The 25001-nt window shown below is 34.0% G+C and overlaps 1 protein-coding gene across 1 annotated transcript; it reads left to right on the top strand.

Moving 5' to 3' along the window:
- The first annotated feature begins 929 nt into the window (after positions 1-929).
- Positions 930-7798, top strand: LOC100815252 (DIS3-like exonuclease 2). The gene is made up of 7 exons (XM_006593527.4): positions 930-1574; positions 2327-2718; positions 2816-2869; positions 3022-3090; positions 3961-6231; positions 6405-6476; positions 6880-7798. Exons 1-7 carry the CDS (start codon positions 1457-1459, stop codon positions 7291-7293), a joined length of 3390 nt encoding a protein of 1129 aa, XP_006593590.1. The 5' UTR covers positions 930-1456; the 3' UTR covers positions 7294-7798.
- Positions 7799-25001: the final 17203 nt, after the last annotated feature.

Genomic DNA, 25001 nt, shown 5'->3' with positions numbered 1-25001 from the left:
ACTATCATATAACATATATTTACTTATGAAGAATAGATTTAGTTAAAGACAATTTTTTTTTCAGTAACTATTAAAGTAAAGGTATATAAATATAATTATTAAGTTGTGTAAATTTATTTTTAATATTTTATGTTTGAATACTTATGTTATTATTATTTTTATAGGCAATAGGTATGCTATTATTAACTATGCAATAACTTATAATGATAAAGTTATAATATTATTTTAATATTTATTATGTTTGAATACCTATATTTATTACTTATTTTATATTTATTTAATACTTTTTCTAAAAATAAAAACAAAGTTATAATAAAAAATTCAATTCCAATGACTTTATATTATAGATCAAGTTTAAATCTTAAAAAACCAATTAAATAATAAATGTTAAATTGTAATTTTTTATTCTTAGTTTTCTAAATTCATGATTTTTGTCCCATTAGTTTTAATTGTAACATTTGCTTTTTGTAGTTCTATTAATTGATATTTTAGTCTATTATTAATAAATCATTAATCATTATGATTAATAGAGTTATTCAAAATAATTAAAACCATTAATTATTAAAAAAATAATAATAAATTATTCATCCTAGTCCTCAAAGCATTATGCTTCTATTAAGATTAAGATTAATAATCTTTTATTAATTATTTAGTAATTATTAGTTTTAGTTTATAATTAACTTAATGACTCTGTTAATAACAATTATTTAACCAAAATTGCTAATTTATAAAATTATGACATCAAATATTACAATTAAAAATGAGGGATCAATGTCATGAATTTAGAAAATTAAATAATAGGTAGAAAAAAAGAGGTACACATTTAAATACTTTTCTCATTAAAACAGTCTAATCGAATCCAACACTGCAAACACCTTTACTTCCATCTTTATCTGACTATAGCATATGAATTAATTAAATCACATTCTATTACCTACCCTCATGATTCTTGAGTGAAGAAAAAAGAAAAAAAGAAAAAGGAAAAAAGAAGGGTGATATTGAAGTGGAGTAGGAAGCAGGAAAGGCAAGAGAGAGGAATTAGGAAGAAAAGAGAGGAAGAGTCGGCGCCCCATGTCCCCGCCGACCAATCATAACGTCGTTTTCAACCTCATCATATTCATACCCTCTTACAGTCTTACTTACCCACCTCCTTCTCCTCCTACTCTTACTCTTCTTATTACTCATTACAACTACAAAACACTTCTTCTTCCCTCTAATAAATAATCAAAAACAATAATTCAAAATCTTCTTCCTCTTGAATAAATTCTTATTAAAACCCCATCCCTTACTCCATCCTTTTCTCTTCCTCGGGTTCTTCCGATTTATATTTTTTTCCCCAAATACGGAAGACCTCCTTCTTCTTCTAGCGTAGTTTTTCTCTTCCATCTTCATTCGTTTCTTTTCCCTTAACTTCCAATCTTTTAGTTTCAAAATCTCTCTTTTAATTTCGAGAATTATGAGACCCGCGGTTGAAGGATCCATGGCCGAGAGGTTTGACGACGGCGAAAAGGAGAAGAAGAAGAAGAAGCGCCGATCCAATCGACGATCCAAGCAAAACCCTCCCTCATCTTCAGGTATTTTAATTTCATCCTTTTTTTCCTTTTAATTATTAATTCTCGGAAGATATAATTCAATTGTTTTATTAGGTTAGTTATGGGGTCTCTTGGATTATGAGAACATGGTTTTGTGTGTTAGTTGAAGTTGATGTTGTGTGTTTATCCTATTTATGGAAAGTCATATCGAGAGCGGAGTTCCGTTATGTTGAGGAGAAAGGGTGTAACAACTTAAATGTTCGTGATGTGAACACAGATCTCACTGTTTCTTTACCAATGGTTCCGAGGTTTTGTCGTGGGTCTTGTGGTTGCTGATGTTACTGTTTGCTTTTGTTATATATGGGTATTGAATAGTTCAGTCAATGCAAAATGTACCATGGTGGTTTGTTTCTTTGTTTTTTTGGGGGGAGGTTGAAAAGTTTAGGTGAGTTGGATCTTGGTCTTCACCGGGGCAGGGTAGGCCTCTAGGCTTAACGAGCACATGCAGTACTTACATATTACCCACTTACAAGATCTTCACATTATAAACAGTAGGATTCAAACTCATGATGTTGTGGGAGACTAGTCTGATCCTTACCAAAAGGACCAGCTTTTGTTGGTTGTGGTGGTTTGTTTTACCTGCCACTATGATCAACTCTCCTTTTATTTTTTTGGTAAATTTGAAATGGTTTAAAAGTTTAATTCTCCCTTTTTTTTTTGCGTGTGTGTGGTAAATGCCAAAAAAAAAAAAGGATTCTCTTGTGTGATTCTTGATGTTTTCTCTGTTATGATAGCATCTGAAGTGAATGAGGCCCAGGGGTTGTCACCAGATTCAGGGAAAATTGGAACACCTACTCATGCTTCTCCATCCTTGGGCAATTCATTGAACCAGGTCAATGTGTGTTCTTCTAATGAGCAAGGATTATCCAAAGCATCAAATGTTGCTTTTATTTCGATACCTCCCATGCATATCAATGAGCAAGTGGAACCTGGTGATTTGCGAATTTTGCCAATGTGTGGTGGAGGTATTGATTCAAATTCATTTTCTGAGCCCACTGGTTGCAGAGGGTCATCTGGAATTAATAAAAACAAGGACTCAGTACCTTGTGGTCAAATTGGGCTTTGTGGCCAGGAAAAATATTTTAGTCCACACTGGTCTGTAGAGGCTGTTGAGAAGGAATTAGAGGTTAGTAATATGGTATTTTATACACACACGTGTGTGCAATATATTGTTGCTGCCATTGTTATGGAATAACATTTGGTTGATTTCTTTTGGCTTGCAGGAGGGTGATGTTTTTAAAGCTCTCTTTCATGTCAATGCTCACAATAGACTCGAGGTTTTTTTTCTAACTATTTTGCAGTCTTTTTAGTTGCTGTTTCCCCCCCTCTTTTTTTATGTGAGAGAACTTAAGAATTAAGATACAGTTTGTAGTTCCCTGCTACATATAATGTATTGATATGACAATTAAATTTTTCTATGTACATGTAGGCATACTGCAAAATTGATGGAATGCCAACTGATGTTTTCATTGGTGGGATTCCAGCCCAGAATAGAGCTGTAAGTATGGATGTCATTATATTTCCACTTAAGTTTTAAATGGAAAAACTGCTTCTTTTTTGTTTCCTATTGTTGATCATATACAAATCATTGTGAAGTACCATGCTGCTTTTATGAGGGTCATTCGCTTATCTGTCTCCTGGACATTCATTTAGATTTTCTGATTTTCATATATTATTCTATTCAAGTATTGATTTAATTATCAACCTAGCCTGTGTCTGGTTATGTCGATCTCTGGAATGCTGTGATCCATGTAGCCCACCTCACCTAATTGAATAAGACTTTTGTTGTTATTTGTTTGTTTGTGCGTGTATGACTGGTTTATGTGGTGGGGTGGGTGGGTGGGGGATCAGAAGTAATTCTCTGAGCCGTTTAGCATTTATAATTTTTGCTCATTTGCAGGGTACAGTTTCGATATTGATTATCTTTCTCGCTGTTGAGATTAAAGAACATAACTGAAAATCTGTGTATTTCTCTTTTTATTCATTGACTCAGACTGTGTGTGTATAGATACAAAAAGATAAGCTAGTAAAATGGAAAAGATTAATCAAAATCTAATCTAAATATTAGAGATATAATCCTACTAGATAAGATAAAAGTTTCCTACTTTCCTTGAAATAAGCAATCATATCTCTTAATCTCTACCATATTTTAAACAGAATCATATCTTATCATATCTCCTAAGTCTCTATCATATCTTAACACTCTCCTCTACTTTATAGAATGAAACTTTTCGTTTCTAAATTCTAATTGGCATGGATTTTAGACAGATGCATTGCTTCTTCTTTAGTTGATATCATAACTGAAATGTGCCTCATTGTGCCATGTTCTAGCTGGATGGATGTAAAATCTGGTGATTGTTCTGTGTAGGTGGAAGGTGATGTCGTTGCAGTCAAGTTTGATCCCTTGCCATTGTGGACAAAAATGAAAGGACCAAACGGGTCTTGTAACAACACTGCAACACCAGAAGGTTGCAACCTTACAGAAGATAAAGAAGTGGGCGGTAATATTTGTAAAGGGAAAGCTAAAGTAGATGCTGAGTATGAGTCTGCTCATGGCAGAAGCTATCCTGGTCAAAACAAGGAGGATGCTGATCAAAACTCCTTGTATAAAAGTTATCCTTTTACTGAAACAACAATGGTCTATGATGATATTACCTCCCGGGGTTCTACTAATCATTTAGATCTACATGGAATGGCCAACCATGACAGCATTAATGGTCATCACTGTGCTGCTCCTAATTCCTTAAAGATCAATTCTTGTAGTGGGCAGAGCAATGCAGTGGAAAAGATGTGTTTGTTGGTTAACTCTTTCCCTTCTAAAAGACCAACTGGCAGGGTGGTTGCTATTATTGAGAGATCTCCACGTCGAGAGGGTATTGTTGGTCACATTAATGTGAAGCAGTGGGTTTCTTTCAGGGACACAAGCAAAAAGGATGTGAAGAAGAATAAGAATTTGATTTCTGAGCATGAATACATCCAACTGATACCAACTGATCCAAAGTTTCCAAATATGATGCTTCTTGTTAGAAAGTTACCAAAGTGCATTAAGAAAAGAATGAAAAGTGGTGATGTGACAATCCAAATGGATCTGGTAGCTGTACAAATTGATGATTGGGTTGAAGAAAGTCCTTTTCCCGAGGCTCACATTTTGCGTGTTTTTGGACAAGGTGGTGAAGTTCAGACCCAGTTAGATGCAATTTTGTTTCAGAATGCTATCTGTTTGTCTGAATTTTCACCTGAAGCTCTGTCCTGTCTGCCATGTGTTCCTTGGGAGATTCCACTGAAGGAAATTCAAAGTAGAATAGATCTGAGAAATTTGTGCATATTTACTATCGATCCTTCGACTGCCACTGATCTGGATGATGCACTGTCAATTGAGAAGTTGCCTAATGGAAATTATAGAGTAGGTGTCCACATTGCTGATGTATCATATTTTGTTTTACCTGACACAGCCTTGGATAATGAGGCTAAGTTTAGGTCAACAAGTGTCTATATGTTGCAAAGAAAGTTACCTATGCTGCCTGCATTATTGTCAGAGAATATCGGTTCACTTAGTCCTGGAGTGGATCGGCTTGCAGTATCCATGCTCCTGGATATAAATGTTGCAGGAGATGTTGTAGACCGTTGGATTGGTCGTACTGTCATACAGTCTTGTTGTAAGCTTTCATATGAACATGCTCAGGACATCATTGACAAGGCTTTTGATTTTGAGGGTTCAAATTTCATTGAAGATGGCTATCCTAGAGTGTATGGCCATTTTGAATGGCCTGATGTTATTATGTCTTTGGAGAGTCTTTATGAAATTTCAAATGTCTTGAAACAGAAGAGGTTTACTGATGGGGCTCTACGGCTTGAAAACCCCAAAGTTGTTATCTTGTTTGATGAAAATGGAGTTCCTTACGATAGTAGGCTTTCTGAAAGGAAAGAATCAAATTTTCTTGTTGAGGAATATATGCTTTTGGCCAATAGAATTGCAGCTGAAGTCATATGTAGAGCTTATCCTGATGGTGCATTGTTGAGGAGGCATCCTGAACCTAATATGCGGAAGCTGAGAGAGTTCATGGCATTTTGTCAGAAACATGGTTTAGAATTGAACACGTCTTCATCTGGTGAGTTACATTGGTCGTTAGAGCAGATCAGGGAAAAGCTTAAGGGTGATCCTGTGCTTTACAATATACTTATTTCTTATGCTACAAGGCCAATGCAGTTGGCATCTTACTTCTGTAGTGGAGATTTAAAGGACAGTGAAAATGAATGGGGTCATTATGCTTTGGCCGTCCCATTTTACACTCATTTCACATCACCTCTGCGTCGGTATCCAGATATTATTGTTCACCGGACACTACTTGCTACTATAGAGGCTGAGGAGTTGTATATGAAGCATCAGAAGGCTTTGCAGGGTTCCAAGGAAGTAAAAGTGCAAAAAAGATGTTTCACAGGCATTAATTTTGATAAAAGTGCTGCAGAATCCACGGAAGGTAGGGAAGCACTGTCAGCTGCAGCTGTGAAGCATAGTGTTCCATGTGCCGAAACACTTGCAGATATTGCTACTTATTGCAATGGGAGAAAGCTAGCTAGTAGAAACGTTAAGGATGCCTGTGATAAACTTTACATATGGTTTCTCCTGAAGAAAAAGGAGGTATAGCTTTTCTAAATCATTCTCTGAAGTCTTGGTGAATGAAAGTCACTTTTGTCATCATTGCAATTTTTCATAGCTGGTCGGAAGGATTTTTGTTATTCTTGTGTTTCAAGCCTAGGTTTGGTTCTCATATATATTCCTTTGCACTTAAAAGTGTTTCATCAATTGTGCAGGTTTTATTGTCAGAAGCAAGAATACTGGGACTAGGCCCAAGATTCATGTCAATTTATATTCAAAAGCTAGCTGTAAGTAACTTCTGAGCCTATGCAGTTCTAGTTTGCATAGAGTATAGGTGTCAAAGTGTCTCTTCAATAAATATGCTTTTTGTTTTCTTTTATGTGGAATAGCTTATGCAAGTCACTAGAATAAGAAAATGGCTTATATGATCTCTGCATTTTCTAAATCTGATTGTCAAAGATAATCATTTTCTTGATAGTCAATGATAACATGTTTCGGAAATTTATCATTTTAAGAGGTTGGGTGTTGTTGATTGATATGACATCGCATAATTCATAATAGAACATTATGGCATCGTTTGATCCATGTATATAATATAACTGAACCTAATAGAAAAAGGCTTGGTTGTTGGTGTCATTGATGTTGCTTCATGCCATTCTTATGATTCTTATGTACACTGTTCATATTCAGATTGAGCGACGCATATATTATGATGAAGTTCAAGGTTTGACTGTGGAGTGGCTTGAGACAACATCCACTTTGGTGCTTAGCATGTCTACTAATAAGTGTGCATATAGGAGGGGCTGCCCTAACAAGTTGAGGCCATTTGAAGAAGTTGCATTGCTTACTTGTCCATATAACCTGGATTTTACCACGGATAATTCTAACCCAAGTGAAGTAATGAAAGTGGATGATAGTATATCTGCCATGGACAGGGAGCCCATTTCAAGATCAGACGCATTGGAAACTTTAATTGACCCTGCATTTTTCCCACTCACAGTACGTCTTCTTTCAACAATTCCAGTAGCACTTCATGCTGTTGGTGGTGATGATGGGCCCCTTGATATTGGTGTGAGGCTGTACATGAGCTCCTATATTGGGTGAGTTGGTAGTTTTGAGGTGGCGGATCCAGTTTGCAATCATAAGATTTTTATGTGATGAATCTGTTGATTTCTTTTAATGGAACGCACTCGGCTCCATTGTGGAATAGTGTATAGTTCGACTTAGGAGGGAAAATTACATTGTCTAAATTTGTTAATGTTCTATCAACCTGTTTAAAACTGAGATTTGGGAGTAGGTGTGTAGATAAAAAAAAAAAGCAGGTTCTGTTATAGATTTGGCCTCACTGCCTTCTTCTAACAGAACCTTCTTACTGGAATTGGTGCTTGTTTTTGTTGGCCCGTTCCATCTACTTAGTATGTGCACGTATTTGGTTCTCTAATAGAGGCTGAGGCCAATTCATACTTCGTTTCTATTTTGGTTTGACTGCAGCCCGATAAATTTTTTGATATTGGGTGGTCACTTGTACTAGTAATTTGGTTTCTGAAACATTTTTGTATGTTACTTTCTGACTTTGGTAAACGTTGAAATGGAATAATCTTTTGTTTTATACCGTTGCTGTAGTTTGTTTTCATTGTTGATCCTGTCTGATATTCGTGTTTCATTTGGGGTTAAATTCTTTGTTTTTTTTTTTTAATATGCTTTATGGGACTCTAAAAGATATAAGTGGTATCAAGTCCAATGGTAATGTTCTTGAAACATTGATTAGGTTCATGCTTTACTCTTAAATTTCATCATTTTCCACTTCAGTTTCGGCAAAAATTTCACTTCATGGTCATGGAAGAGGAGGGTGGTGGTGCTTATAAAAGATCTAGGGTAAGATTCACTAATCATGGCTTAGTATTTCCAAGGGTACATGCTATAAAATGTTGTTTTCAATATACTGTCATGTATTTTGCATTAAAGAAATATATGCAAGTATTTAACTTAATGTTATAATTAAATGTTGTTTTCATTATATTGTCATGTATTTTGCATTATTTTTAAAAATATTTTAATTAATGAAAATATTTCTCGTAATTATGTCTTTCATACATTTCCAATTTCTCTAGTAAAACATTTTAAAAAAGCAATAGAACTAAAATTCTTACATCTATAATATATTATATGTATTTTTTATATGTTTTTATTGGTATTAAAATTTATCAAAAAAATAAGTCAAAATTTAGACTAAAATGTAAAATACTCGTGTATCACAGAATAAGTATTTATTTAAGTTATATAAAGAAAACATAAATAATAATGGATGGTCCGTACAATAACGTAAAAACGAATTTAATTGTTATGCATTGTATGTGTATAGTATTGTGTTTTACTAAGTTAGTGTATTACACCATCAACCAATTACTATAACTCATGATATGTGTATAGTATTATGTTTTATTAAGTTAGTGTATTACACCAAAGTAGTTAGGATAAACTTAAACTTTTTTAAAGATGTGTGTATTTTGTGATTAATTGATAATTTAATTTTTTAAAAACATTTTTAGGTTATACCAATTAAATTTAATTTTTTCTCTACTGTTAACTAATAAAAAGTTAACATATATAAATTTGTTAATTGTTATAATAATTATTTTAAAAAATTTATCTACTATAATCTTTTCACGCAAACTCAATAAATAAATAAATAATAAGTAGGACCTAAAAAAATTACAAACTACGAAGTTACTTAACGAACATTTTTGTGGTGTCTTTAGTAATATTCTTTAATTAAAATTATGATTTTTTTTCAGATTTAAAGAAGGTAAATGCTATTTTTTAAGCGGTAAATACTAACCAAAAAGTAAAAAAAAATAAAATTATGTCAACTTTATTTGAGAAGATATTTTAATTAATTTTAATTTCTTTTACTAGCTGAAAAGCTCATTTGATTATTTGGTAAATTAATTTTTTTAATAATTTTTAACTTTTTATATATATTTTTTTCTTTTTTATCCTTAATGTATTTATCAAATTTTCTGCTTATCATTTTAAAATAAATTAGGATTTTAATGTTTTTCTTTTTAACTCATTCATATGTTTGCGTCTTCTTTCTTCCTTCAAGGTGTAGACCTCCTAATTTTGTTTCATAATTTGCACACTAACCTATTTTCTTTGGGTAATAGTATTTTTAATTTTTTTTCACTTTTCATATAATGCTTTGATAGGTTTTTTTTACAATATTTTGATTGTGAAATTCTCCCATATAAATAAGTAAAAAAGAAAAAAACAATAAAAAAGAAATATAGGGGATTAGGGGTTGATTATTTTTTTATATTATATTATTAATTTAACGATTATCCTATTTATTTTATTGATTTAATATTATAAATCAAGACATTAAAAATGATAGATGATAGGTTTATTTTGTTTGTTATTATATTTTATATTTTTATGTTACAATATTTATTTTAACCATTATACCACTTATAGTATTTAATTTATTATTTTAACACTATATTTTGTCTATTATTTTTTGAATAATTTTATATTAGATGATTTATTTTAACTATTACACTAGTTAACATAATAAAAGTATAATGTCTACTTAAGTATATTTTTTATATTATTTTAAACTTGATTAAAAATATTTTAAGAAATAATATAAGATTAATAGTAGAATACTAAAAATTATAACTTAAAATAGTAGAATGTTTGAATATAAATATGTTTACTTGTATTATTTTATACTTTTAGTTACTTTAACAATTAACTTTATCCAACACTTTTAATTTAATAAGTTAGTCTTTTAGTTTTTGAATAGTTTTTTTTTTAACTTTTAACTAATTTTTTTGAACATAATCTTACATTTCACTTATCAATAAGATTCTCACATCGATAATAAGATCTGAATCTACATCCTTGTGAAATGAGTTTGTTGTCACTGATTAAACCAATTTTTGTTGACAATTTTTTTATTATTAGAATAAGTAAAATTATATTTTCTAATAATTTTATCATTTCTACCTAGTAAAATTCTCTAATTTGAGACCAACATTGGATTGTTACACAAAATGCCCAAACAATTTTTTTTGTTTTTTTTTAATTATTTGATGTATTTTTTTTTTAAAAAATACCGAATATGGATACTTTTTGAATTAAAATCATAAAACTAGTTATGACTTCGTAAAGAAGTCGTATACTTCTTTATGACTTCAGTGAAGTCATATAAAAATTTATAATTTATGTTTATAAAATCATACCTACTTTTAGGATTTATCCTTAAAATGAAAATTAATTCAAAAAATATTTTCATTAGTAATTTAGAAAAACAATTATCTCCAAATGCTAAAAAAAACCAAACAACAACACCTAAATATTTTTCCTTTACTTGGTAAGTGGTGTGGTGAGAATTGCATCACCAAAGTTTTAAGTAGTTGCTCCCTTGTCACGAACCATTTGTTGGCGCCAAAAGAAGAGAAGAAGAAAAGAAGAAGAAGATGGGTTCAACATTTGGATGGTACGGTCCTCTCATAGACCTCTCCACTGCCTCTTCCCACGTCGGTGATTTCATTCAACTTCTCGTCTTCGTTCACCGTTGCTTCCCCGTTCAGGTTTCTCACTTAATTCTTCTTTTGTTAATTACGTCCATTTCGTTGTTCTTATTATTCGGTTATTCTATTCCCAGTACAAGTCGTGGAAACGCAGACGCGACCTAACCCAAACCGACATCGAAGTCGGCGATGACACAATGCTATTTTTCGTGGTCTCTCTTTGGTAGAAGTGATGTAGCTCCATGTGGAACTTGTAGGCCTTGGATCTTCTTCATCATTAGAGTCCTTTGCTTCTTTAATATCAATGGCAGCGAAATAGAAAAGGAAAAAAGATGATTGGAGACGCCACTTCAAGGAGAAGATGAGTCAAGAGCAAACTCACCACCATAGGAAGCCATGAATAAGAGCTTGAAAGTAGGAGAAGATGAGTGGAGGGAGAGGGAGATAAGGAGCACAAATTTTGTGCCTCAAATGAGGTATGAAATTTGAAGTGTAATTTTCAAATGATCAAAGTTGAAAAAATATACACACATGACCTCTATTTATAGCCTAAGTGTCACACAAAATTGGAGGAAAATTTGAATTTCTATACAAATTTCACTAGAATTTGAAATTGAATTTGTGGAGCCAAATTTTGGAGCCAAAATTTCATCAATTATGATTAGTGAATTTTAGCTATGGTTTAGTTCACTAATCCAAGATCAAGTCCAAGATTCTTCACTAAGTGTGCTTAGGTGTCATGAGACATGTAAAGCATGAAAAACATGCACAAAGTGTGACTATATGATGAGACAATGGGGTGTAACAGGCAAATGCTCACCCCCTCTAAAATTTAATGGGATTGGGCTTCTCCCAATTCAATTAAATTTATTTCCCAACACACAATCAAATATTCATTTAATGCATGTGAAATTACAAAACTACCCCTAATACAAAAAACTAGTCTAGGTACCCTAAAATACAAGGGCTGAAAAATCCTACATTTCTAGGGTATCCTACCTACATTATGGAGTCCTAAATACAGGACCCAAAAATAATGAAACCTTAATCTAATATGTACAAATATAAGTGGACTCATACTTAGCCCATGGGCCCGAAATCTACCCTAAGGCTCATGGGAACCCTAGGGTCTTCTCTTGTATCTTTGGCTCAATCTTCTATCCAATGCCCTTTGGGGGGGGGGGTATGATTTCATCATTCCCTCCCCCTTGAAAAGGATTTGACCTCAAATCTAGAGGTTCTTGAAACTTTGGGCTTCTTCCTTCAACACCTGTAAAAAGAATAAAAACATATATATTAGTGGTGTTTTGTATGTTGGAGTAAGGTAAGGTCTGAAAACCCATTTCCTGGGCATCTTCCCATGAGGGAACATGGTTCGTTACCAACTCAATGAGTGGTGTTACAAGTATAGAAAAATATAAGACAAACCTTTTGTAAAAGTTTGTTAAGTTATGGAAGCCCCAAATTTTCCTTATACTTGGTGGAGTGAGCCATTCAGGAATGACCTTTATTCTCTTAGGGTTCGTGAGAATCCCTTGATCACTATTTAAAAAATTAAGGAAAATAATGCAATAAAACATACCTTTTTCTATATTTTCATGTTGATTATTCCTACCAAAAAGTACGACAAACCTAAGGTGTTCCACATGAGTACCCAAGTTTGTATTGAAATTAAAAATAAGGACAAACCTAGCTAATGAGTCCCTATGTATGTGAATCATGAAGATGTTGGATGCATGGATGATTTTACAAAGGAGGGTTGCACCACTCAACACATTCATCATACCACCTATCATAGGGATTTGATGCCTCATAATACCTATTTTGGACACCAATAAAGCACAAGGAGTTAAACTCTTACGAACCAAACCCTCATCCAACAACTCCTTTACTTGAGGAATAACCTCAAGCTCAAGAGGTATGACAGTGTTAAGGGATGTTTCCCTTGATAGGAGAAGGTAGAAAGATTGTCTAAGAAGGAGTGCTCTTTTGATATCACCTTTTGTTGCAAGATGATTTTCCTTCTTAACAATCTTCTTGGAGGAATCCTTTTCCTCTTTTCCCTTCCTTTTGGCCTTTGAAGACAAGGCCTTACTATCCTTCCTTTTCTTTTGTTTTTCTAGTTTTTCTTCCTCATCCCTCTTATCTTGTATAGTTAGTTGATCTTTGGCCACCTATGAAGGTGTTTGAGGATGCAACACAAATTTAGTGCCAAGATGGATGAGAGTAATCTCATTAGTTAGGCCATTGTAAATGATCTTCCTATCAAATTGCCATGGCCTTCCTAAAAGAATATGCCTTGCCTCCATGGGAACTATATCACAATTAACTTCATCCTTATATGTCCCAATGGAGAAAGGTACCTTCACTTGTTGGCTAACTATCATTTCCCCTTGCTTATTGATCCATTGAAGTTTATAAGGTTTTTGGTAGGGAATGATAGTGAGATTCAACTTGGAAACTAATCTTGTGCTACAACAATTGCAACAAGATCCACTATCCACAACGAGAGAACAAGTTTTATCTAAAATTTTGCATCTTGTATGAAAGATATTCTCTCTTTGGGATTGAGATAGATCACAAGATTGACCTCCAAGGAGCCTTGTAACCATTAGGAGGTCACCTTCTTCATGGGGGTAGACTTCCTCACTAGACATTTCACCCCTTACTTCATCTTCACTTCTACTAGAGGAAAGGGAAGAAGTAGTCTCCTCTTGACTACTATAAATGTTTTGACCCCTCATAATCATGGTTTTCTTTGTGGGACATTAAGAGACAATGTGACATCTCCCAAGACATTTGAAGCATTTAATGTTGCTAGTCCTTTCTTGGGAACTAGTCTTAGGGGTGGATTTCTCTATGGTCTTACCCTTATCTTCCTTGGGTTTTGAAGGTGCAACCCCCAAAATTCCTTGGGCTTAGTCCTTCCTTGGATAAGAGTGAAATCCATAAGATTTTGAAGAAGACTTTCTTTTTAGTTGTTGCTCCACTCTTATAAAAAGTTGGACTAGCTCATCTAGGTCCCTATCTGGAAGGAGTTCAACCTTGTCCCTTACTTCCATATTAAGCCCACTAAGGAACCTAGCTATGCTTGTTCTTTCCTCCTCCCTAAGTCCAACTCTTAAAAGGAGTAGTTCCATTTGTTGTCTATATTTTGCAACACTCATACTCCCTTGTCTAAGCCTTTGGAGCTTGTCCATAAGCTCCCTTTCATAGTAGGAGGGAATGTGCCTCTTCCTAAGGGCACTCTTAAGATCATTCCAATACTCTATTGGAGGATCCCCATGAATCCTTCGTTCCCTAACAAGGGAAGTCCACCAATAGAGGGCATACCCTTGAAAGCTAAGGGTAGCTAATGAAACTTTTCTTTCTTTGCTAATATGATGGCAAGCAAAGAATTGTTCAACCTTCATTTCCCAATCTAAGTAGGCCTCAACATTATCTTTTCCATGGAAATATGGGAGGCTAATGTTAACCTCTTGAGGCCTTTTATCCTTTTCTCTTCTTTGGGAATGATGTTTAGTATGTGAACTATGGTGCCCTCTATAATAGTCGCTAAGTTCTTCACTTAAACTCTTGGAAGAGTCATGACTACTATGAGAGACATGTTTTTCTCTTTTCATTTCTTTCATTATTTTTCTTCTTTCTTCCTCTCTTATTTGTTCTCTCTCATCTAGATTTATTTCTACCCTCTCTTTTCCTTTTTCTTTTCTTTCTAGTTTTTCTTTCCATAACTTGAGGGAACTCAACTCATCTAAGATTCTAGATAGAGGGTCCTTATAACTAGTACCCTTACCATTAACACTAAATGAATGATGACTCATGTTAGTTCCTAAGTTGTGGTTCTTTCTTGTTGGGGGTTTGTAAAAGGTAAAAGCTAGGGTTCAAAAGAACTCAAGATAAGGGTGATAAGTAAGAAGAAAGTATTATGTAATTACAAGATAAACTAGGCGTGACTAGTAAAGAAAGTAAGCTATGAAAGTAAGGAAGAAATTAAAGTGCAAGAAATGTAAACTAGGCGAATCCTAAGAGTGTTTGGATGACCACATTTAAGGTTCCCAACAAAACACTCACTATCCTAAGGGGAAAATTGCCTAAAATTATTACACACAAATGGAAGTTTGGAAACCTATTGGAGGCTCCCAACACACTTCCAATGAAAGACCTTTTTGTTACAAAACTTGAAAGTAATGAAGGTAAGTAAATTGCCAATTACAAAATTATAAAACAGTCCTCAATTTTGGTGATTGTTCTCTCTTTTGTGATTCACTCAATTTGGAGTGCTTCTTAGTTCAATAGCTCTTAAGGTGGTTGACCTCTTGCTTCTTGACTCAAATTCTTCAAGGGATGGCACCAATCCTTCTTTCCAATTTCCTATATGGCAACTCACAAACAAGGAAACAAAGAGACAAGCAATAACCAAAGACAAAAAAAAATGAAATGAAAGCTAAACCAATAGAGTTTTAACAAGACATTTTCAATGATTATTCAACAATTAAAGCAATGAAAAGCACATAAAAGCAAGCTAGGACTCAAAGAGAAACCTATAATGGCTCTAGAGTAGAGTAAAAAAAACTAAAAAAAAATAAGACTCAAGAAACCTCTAGTTTTGGCACTTGTTTTCACACTAATTTTCAATTTAAATTTTAGAACTATGATTGGTATAAAATAGGCACAAATTATAGAACAAATTTCGAGCCAAAACAACAAGCATACTTCCCTTTCACTTTTTTTCCTGGACATTGATTTTCCTGCCAACTTGTGTGTTTTTTCGTATTTTTTCCTTTTATCCAAATCACTTGGTTCTTTTTTTATAATTTTTTTCCAGATGTATAGAAAATGAAGTAAAAATTTCATCTCAAAATTTGCAGTGACCAATTCCCAGTAATTTTTACAAGTTCATATGTTCAAGCTGCCAGCACCAGCGATTTCAACCTAGAAATCAGGAGTAGTGTTTATGTTGCTTAAGGCTTGGATAATTACAATATGTGTTTGTGTTCGCACTCTGGGATACTACTTATTTGTGTGGATGCGAAATCTATCGGCAAGTACACCGGGTCGTCAAGTACATCGGGTCGTCAAGTAAATAATTAAAACGGTGTGAACCGAGTATCAAATTCAGGGAACTTATTCATTTGGTAAAGGTTTGTTCAATAAGCAAACATTTGCAAACAGAAATCATGATTGTGAATGAAAGTAAAAGTATGTCCTATTCTAATTACAAAGAAATAAACGTGAGCAAGTAAGTGTGAAAACAAACATCTAAAGGCGTTGGGTCTTCTTATTGAGCAAATTGATGCAATTAAGGATGTTTCTCTAATTAAAGATATTTCTGTGTTCTGTGCTGAAGGCTCAAGTACTAAACACTGATGTCTCGTGAGTTTAGCCTAATTCTAATTAAACTTCGTTCACAAATGTCTCTTGTTGAACTTAGCTTAATTGAACAACTTTATGATCACAACATAATAAAAACTAAATTACCGCACTCCGTGTCCAGACATACGGTAACCTAATCCTGCTCTATCAAGTTCTAAGGAGACAATACATCTTTCAATGCTAAAGCCCTTAACAATACACACATATGGATGATCAAGCCACAAGCATGCAATAATAAAATACAGATAGAAACAATGAACACATAAAACAACCTTAATTAGATAGGGAAAGAGTTTACATCAATTACTCAGCAAGAATCCCCAACTGAGGATTTAGCCTTCCATAGCAAGGAAGCTCCTTTTACAATGAAGAAAAGGAATTAAGAGAAATTGCTTGCTTACAAAGGAGTGGGGATGTCTCCTCCACCTTTAGAAATCTCACAATTACTCTAAATCTCACAAATCTTCCTAAAAGATCAAAACTTGGCTTCTTTGCTTTGTTCGTTGCCTCTGTTTTCACTCTTCAAACTTTTACGGCTATTCAACTCTCTCTCTCTCTTTCTCTCTCTCTCTCTTTCTCTCTCTCTTTCTGCTATTTTAGGCTTAAAAAGGGCTCACTGACCTCGACGTCACGCTTAGCACCATTCTTGCGCTTATCGTGAGTAAGTGAATTTTCGCTCAATGCCAAACTCGTGCTAAGCCTGGAAGGTGACAAACGACTCGCTGAGCGAGCTAATGACGCGCTGAGCGCGTGCCTGCGTGACATATTCCCTTCCAGATTCCTCCTATTCGCTAAGCGCGCTGATGCCTCACTTAGCGGATAACACTCGCTAAGCGCATTGAGCTCGCTTAATGAGACATCAACTTTAACACTTCTTCAAAATAACTCCTTTTTGCCTGAAATTGACATTAATTCCATACACAAGGCTTCTACTGAGCCCAGATAAAAAAAAGCAAAATTTATTTACAATCCTACAAAAAGAACCATAAATTGGGGAAAATATGTACATTTTGTAAAAGTTTTCTATACAAAAGTTAGTTGTATAAGACGACTAACAGTTTGCTTATGCTTAAAGCTTAAGGCTTATTTTGATTCAAAAATCCAGCCACAACTCAGTACCACAACTCAATTTCTTCATAGGCATCATATAGGAAACTTAGAAAGCAAAACAAAGTTCAACAACAAGACTACTTATAGGAATTGATTCAAAACATGTTATGAACTAAATAACATGCATGACTTAGACTCAAAATTCAAAAGATAGGCTAAGAATGACAAGAATACATAAACAAATGTATCTAGAATTCAATCAACAAAATAAAAATTCAACACAAACTTAGAACAAAATGTGACAATTATTATGACTAAACATGACTCTAAGACAACATGGATTAAGTGATTTACACTTAGATTTTTGTGTTTTTTTTCTAATTAATATTTTGAAAGAAAATTTAGATCTAAAGGTTCAGGACAAGAAGATTATGACTGAAAAAAATTATAGAACCTAAAATCAACACAAAAACATGATTCAATAGTAGATCTATAAAATTTGAACCATTGAAATGCAAGAACAAGTGTAAATTTAAGATTTAATTGGTTTATTTTTTTGAATCTACTCTAAACAACACCAAACCACAAGACAATGGAGGATATACATGGAGAATAAGATGAAGAACAAGGAATTAAAGTGAATTGACCGAACAAAAAGATAGAGGAAGCAAAAGAATATCACCTAGACGAAGATGCTCTGATACCACATGATGTAGCTCCATGTGGAGCTTGTAGGCCTTGAATCTTCTTCATCATTGGAGTTCTTTGCTTCTTTAATATCAATGACAGCGGAATGGAAAAGGAAGAAAGATGATTGGAGATGCCACTTCAAGGAGAAGATGAGTCAAGAACAAGCTCAACACCATAAGAAGTCATGGATAAGAGCTTGAAGGTAGGAGAAGATGAGTGGAGGGAGAGGGAGAGAAGGAGCATGAAATTTTGTGCCTCAAATGAGGTCTAAAATTTGAAGTGTAATTTTCAAAATGATTAAAGTTGAAAAAATGGACACACATGACCTCTATTTATAGCCTAAGTGTCATACAAAATTAGAGGAAAATTTGAATTTCTATTCAAATTTTACTTGAATTTGAAATTGAATTTGTGGAGTCAAAATTTCATTAATTATGATTAGTGAATTTTAGCTATGGTTCAGTCTACTAATCCAAGATCAAGTCCAACATTCTTCACTAAGTGTGCTTAGGTGTCATGAGACATGTAAAGCATGAAGGACATGCACAAATTGTGACTATATGATGTGACAATGGGGTGTAGCAAGCAAATGCTCATCTCCCCCTCTAAAATTTAATTGGATTGGGCTTCTCCCAATTCAATTAAATTTATTTCCCAACACACACATCAAATATTCACTTAATGTATGTGAAATTACAAAACTACCCCTAATACAATAAACTAGTCAAGGTGCCCTAAAATACAAGGGCTGAAAAATCCTACATTTCAAGGGTACCCTACCTACACTATAGAGCCCTAAATACAAGGCCCAAAAATAATAAAACCTTGATATGATATGTACAAAGATAAGTGGACTTATACTTAACCCATGGGCCCGAAATCTACCCTAAGGCTCATGAGAATCCTAAGGTCTTCTCTTGCATCTCTCTGGTCCAATCTTCTTGGAGTCTTTTATTCAATGTCCTTAGGGGGTAGGATTGCATCAAGAAGCAAATAGGGTCCACAATATCAGTCGGAGATGTCGTCTTGTTACAGAGTAAAATCAATCTGTTATCCGTTTCTTCGAAGCTTGTAGCTAGTAATTGAATGAGTTGATGGCGTTAACTAACGTTGATTTTTGACACGTGGCAGATCTCAAGATTGTGAAGTATGGGAATGTCGTTGAGGCCAGAACCGTTCAATGGTCTTCGTTGCTTTGCTTGGTTCACCCTTACCAATCGCTTCTCTCCAAGGGTCTGTGTTTCTGTGCTTCTCTTCTTTCATGTGTTAATAAATTAAATTAAATTATGTTGTTAATTACTACATTCATGAGTAATAAAAACATCAATTTTTTCATTCATTCAGTGTGTGTTTGTTTTTACGTATTTGCGCATTCCGCATTCTGAAGCAACTGAATGATTGTCATTGAGAAAATTAGTTTGAATTGGTGTTCAACTTTGTTTTAAACGGAGATTCAAACACACATTTAAACAGTCAGTGTATTGGAACGGTTAAATGAAGATTGGGCCTCAAATCTCCAACAACAACAACAACAACAACAACAATAACAACGAAGCCTTATCCAACTAAGTGAGGTCGGCTACATGGATTATGGTTTCCCTCTTCTCCTTTTTTCCGGACACTAAAAATGATGTTATTTACTCTTCTAGTTGATGTCTCTTGTGACCTTCTTTGTACATATGCCCAATCACCTTAAGAGATTTTCTGTCATATTTTCTTCAACGGGTGTTACACCAATCTTCTCTCGATAACTCAAATCTCTAATTCGTATTTTAAGTTTGTTTTATCAAGATGAAATATTACTTTGATCTAATGATCTTCATTCAATGGGTTCAATTTGCTGACTGCATGATTGTGCGAAGAATCCTAGTGCAGAGAATCTAGATGATTCTCAAGAACTAATTTGACTCAAGTAATACATATTTCAAGGCTGATTAAACAATTAAAGGACGAAATTGGGTGCACTAAGAGCATCTCTAATGAGAGTTGCATATGATATGATGTTCTTAAACTTGAGAATAAGTTATTATGCGGTTTCACTATTGGAGCAATTGACGTGACTGTTCTTGTAGCAGAATTGTTGGTTATACAAACAACCGTTCTTAACAGTTTTCAAGAATTGAGACATTTTTGGACCCTTTTTAAGTTTTTAAGGATTGCACCATTATAGAGAAAACTTGTTGAAGGTCTCAAATCTCATGAGGGATTATAGGGCTCATCAAAAGTGAGTTTAGCTACTCCACCATGGTTGCACCATTGGAGATGCTCTAAGTGTTTCTTATATTATTCTATAATCAATATGAGTTGCACCATGGTAACTAGCATCAACCTTTACTGTCAACTTTTATTGCATGGGCTATCGGAGTGAAATTTTAATTTTGATAGTAAAACAATATCCAGGTACTGCGCCTAAGTTTTCTCTTGCCTATATAAGTATTTTCTTGTGCTAATGTTAATAATACCTGTGCATTACACACGTGTTACCTCACATGTGCACAGTTTTTACCATCTGATTGCAGTTGGTCCTGCTAGAACTCTCTACACTCCCATGCATATGTGAGATACTATGTGATGTGAAACAAGAATTATTGAATGCGGATACAATTAGTTTCTCTATGCTTTAAAAGGATTTGACTTTTACAATTTGTTTCTATGCAGCTGTTGAAGAGTTGATAACAGGTTGCCGTGTTGGGACAACAACAAAGGACAAGCTTAGGAGGGTCATAAAATGGGTGCAACAGTCTCGGTCCACCATTTGCAACATCAAGTTGCAGTCCAATCAAGTATTCTCTTTGCCCTGTAATTGTTTCCCCTATTATATATTTTTGACAAGGGTGTGAGGGTACCTCATGAAACCATAGAAGTATCATTAGCACACTTCATCTTAATATCCTATGGCTTTGGTTTATTAGGCTGAGGGCATCGTCTGTTGCATTTGCATTTATCACATAAAATTTAGGATACGAAATTAGGACTTCCTCTGTTAGAAGACTAGGTCACACAGCAAGTAGCATAGGTGTATTCAAAAGAGAAAAAAATAAGTACAAAATCCAAATCTGTGCACTTGTCTGTCCAATTCATGTCTTGTATATGATGAGTGTGCTATGTGCTATGTTAGACGAGTGTGCCATTTATTCACCAATCATCCAATTGACTCATGTAAATCCAACAAATCAATCCCATTATAAAAATAAAAATCAATGGATTGGATCACCATTTATTATTGGGTGGATATTGAATCATGTAACATATTTTTATAGTTCATTGGGTCTAATAGTTCAAAGTTCATTGTTTCAGCATAGGTCTTTGAGGGATGAGTTTTGGAATCTGGTGTTTGAGCATAAGACTATAAATATTGAACTTTATTTATAACTTTTTTTGAAAAAGTAAAATATAAGATACTTTAAATAGATGAATTGGATATTCATTCCTAAAAAAGGTTTATGGATGAGTTGTATGATTTTTTATTGTGTCATGAATGGATTGATTTTTTCTAATGCATTTTTAACAGATCATAAATGATTAATGACTCAGAGTGTATTTGTTTTAATGTTTAAAACCCCGTTGAATGCCAATCCAACATTTTCTTTCTTTCACATTCAGTTCCATCGGAAAGTGGGATAATGAAAATGCAAAAGTCTTACTTTTAATCCATCCATTATAACTCAATTCAAAATTTATCCATTCTATCCATTTGATACCCCTAGTTGTGTCAATTGTCCTGAGGCAAGTTAGATATTAAAGGCTAGCAAATCCTTTTGTTTTATTTTATAGCATGTCACTAATATTATATGCCTGTCCGGTTTCATTGTAATTCCATTATCTTTCAAACACAAATAGTGGTAATCGAGATTATTATATCATGTTCATTTCAAATTTAGATTAAATTTCGTTAAGAAAAATGGGTGTCATTGATAAGTTGTCCGTAGTCCATACTGTATTGGTTATAATATACTGATGAATCTACTGAATGTGATAGACACAGAAAATAGAGCATCTGCCTAGAAACTGGACAGTGCTTGAAGAGGAAAAGCCTAGGGACTGCTAACAACATCCTGCAAGGCTATAGTATGTTTATCTATTGGTGAAATTGTTCCACTACATACCGCCAGGACTCTTGGTGATAACAAGAAAGAGAAGGTTTTTATTAGCAGGAGAGTTTGCAGAACTGAGGATAATAACTTAGTGGATGATCTCTTATGCACCACTGGCTGCCAGCTCTGTGGTTCCCCCTTAGATTCAAAGTACTATTTATATAATTACTTTAGCCTTCTTCTTGTTCCTTCCATTATGATCAGTGATAATTCTTCCCCTTCTTTCAGATTTGAGCAAAATGCTGTTCCACTGATCTGTTGGAAAACTTCAAGCCGCCTTCACTCTATATGCTGGATATATAGGCCCTTCTTGGTAAATATATGTACATGCATCTTGCTCATGTGTTTCTCCTCATCAAGGTCTTATCCAATCACTTATTAGGCTTTGAGGATTAATTTATGTGCTGTATTTAATAATATATTCATAATCATAATTCATATGACAGTAGAAAGATGGCTTCTTGACATTGCTTATAAAATTATAATCTTAACATTGCTTATTGATGCAATTTTTGGCAGCTATACGTCTGGGATGAATCAGATTACATGCCAATTCTTGTTAAGAACAGGGCCGAAGAAATCTTGTTTGGAAACATCAAGACTGGAAAAGTATATTCAGCTTATAAAGAACAAACGCAGAACCAAAATCTTGGTCCTAGTAATGAATGCAAGGATAAAGATGCCAGTGAAAGACTTGCTATTAATCCAAGACCTTCTGGGGAAGGACTTCCGAGTGCCAATACATTAGATGTTGGTAAGAGCTTGCAATTGCAGGAAAAACATCTTCCTGATAAGTTCAACTTTTACTGTGTATGGTTAATTCTTCTGAAAATGTTGCTGAAACAAGGAAAGAACGGCCCTCTGAAATTTGAGATCATTGTTGGTCCCAGCTTAGATATTGAAAATGGAAATTTTGAACGGGTTTCTGCAACAATGCCTTGCTTTGGAACCAAATGATTTCACCTGTCATGGACTTCGCATATCTGCTTGCGTAACTTCCAAACTGCAAAATCTAGAACTCCCCAGTCCGCACCCTCTTTTCAACATTATACAAATATGGTTTTTAATCTATAAAAACATGTTTTTTTTTAATATAAAAAAATAGCTTAAATTTTTTATTCAATTCGAATTCTTACATTTAACATAAATAATATAATTTAGAAATGTTTTTTTATTCTAATTTTAAGGATTAAAACCAGATAACATATAAACTAAAAAAAGTCATACATACTTTCAGAGATAAAAAAGTATAGTCAAGTCTTTCGAAGTTTTGAATTTTTAAATAAAAGTAAAAGAAAAACGACTATAGCTTCAGTAGTTCTGTGAAAATGACAATTTAGGGGGAAATGCTTGCTATGCACAAGTGCCATCGGGAGAATCCATCGATTAGGAATCAAGAACAAGACACTACTTACTTAAAAATGTTATAGATATGTTTGTTAGGGTGAATGTTTGCAAAACTGTTTTTGAATTAATTGATTCTGTTTAATTTATTTTGGTTAAAATTAATTTTAAAGTAAAGGAATTTACCCTTTGGTTAAAAGCAAGCCAATAGTATAATTTTTTTTTATTTAATCAAAAGTCACCTAAAACTAGTTACAACTTAATCAATTTTGTTAGAATTAGGGGTGGGTAAACGGGCCCAAGTCCATGGACCGACCCGTGGTCCGCGTGGGTAGCGGACCGATTTTTTTAAATAGTCCATGATTATATAATATTTTTGGGTCCATCTCGCTTAACCTGCAGACTATGGGGGTTTGGCCCGCGGGATCCGCAGGTTGTCCTTAAGTCTGCTTAATCCATGGTTTGAGAATCTCACCAACTAACAACACCTTAAGAATTTCGCTTCATCCAGATCTTTCATTGTTGGCTTGTGATATTTTGAGCATCTAAATTATAACTATGACTTCCAAATCGACATTTAGTATTGGCTCAGGGGTGCTTAACAAATATCGAACTAGACTTCTTGGTGATAATGTGCAAGCCTTGATATGTACTAAAAATTGGTTACTAGGATTTGATGAGCAAGGTAAATAATGTGTAATAATTGTTGTCTTTTAATCACTTAACTTGAGTTGATTCTAATATTTATCATTGTTTTGAGTTTTAGGAAAAGAATATGAAGATGTGGAGATGGAGAAGATTCAATCTACTTCAAATATGAAATCATTTGTTGTTGGAGATGTTTAAGTTTCATATTTTAGATTTATTGTTGAGATTTTCTTTTGTTAAGACATTATTTATTTTATTGATGTAATTGACTAATTGTTGATATTTTATTTACATTTGTGTTGAACTTAATTTGATTGTGTTGCATTTTTATTGAAATTGGAATTCTTTTAAAATTAGGTCTGCGGACCGGCCCATTTGACCCGCGAGGTCCGTGGGGCAGGGACGGACCAATTTATTAGGTCAGTATAAGAATACGGGGCGGGTTGGCTCAATCCGCTGCCAATGCGGACGAGCTTCACGAGGGACAAGCCGACCCACTTATCCACCCTAGTTAGAATCAATTACTCAATGAGACCAAACATGTATACATTTAGTAGACACATAAGAGATGCTTAACCAAGTAGAACAGAATACTCGTTCAAGAGTTGTTATTGTACTATAAGTTCTTTCTGTTTGCTTCAAAGCTTGGACGATATGTGTACTATTTGGACTCAACATGCCAACATGAGGGATGCTTGGTTGAGTAGACAACTTGGGGGCATGTGTAATTGTGCACTACTCAGGCTTAGTAGATCTGACCGAGGGTGTTGGGCTCACAACGTGAGTGTAAACTAAAGTGAATCTCTCAACACAACAGAAGTAATATTTAATGAGAAAAATCCTCTAATACCGAGACAGAACAAATTCTGAAAATACTTTCCCATATTAAAGAATATTATAATATATTTTTTTCACTCCCACACACAAAAAATACAATGTAGTGTTTTCTCGTGAGATCTATTCTGATTCAAATACTATATTTTTACACTACCAAAGAACTATAAGTTGATACCCACTCCAATGTATTTTTCTTACACTCAGGAATTACTCAACATTTGAATTTTCCCTCTCTATT

Source organism: Glycine max, chromosome 13, assembly GCF_000004515.6.
Source record: "Glycine max cultivar Williams 82 chromosome 13, Glycine_max_v4.0, whole genome shotgun sequence".
Lineage (NCBI taxonomy): Eukaryota > Viridiplantae > Streptophyta > Magnoliopsida > Fabales > Fabaceae > Glycine > Glycine max.
The sequence above is the reverse complement of the archived record's forward strand: the minus strand, read 5'-3'. Positions and strand labels throughout refer to the sequence as shown.

Bases quoted from the DNA above. Each gene is read 5' to 3' on its own strand.
- LOC100815252 (XM_006593527.4), top strand. From the start codon at position 1,457: ATGAGACCCGCGGTTGAAGGATCCATGGCCGAGAGGTTTGACGACGGC. The intron at 2,719-2,815 runs GTTAGTAATATG...TTTGGCTTGCAG, and splicing joins CTGTTGAGAAGGAATTAGAG to GAGGGTGATGTTTTTAAAGC. The intron at 3,091-3,960 runs GTAAGTATGGAT...TGTTCTGTGTAG, and splicing joins TTCCAGCCCAGAATAGAGCT to GTGGAAGGTGATGTCGTTGC.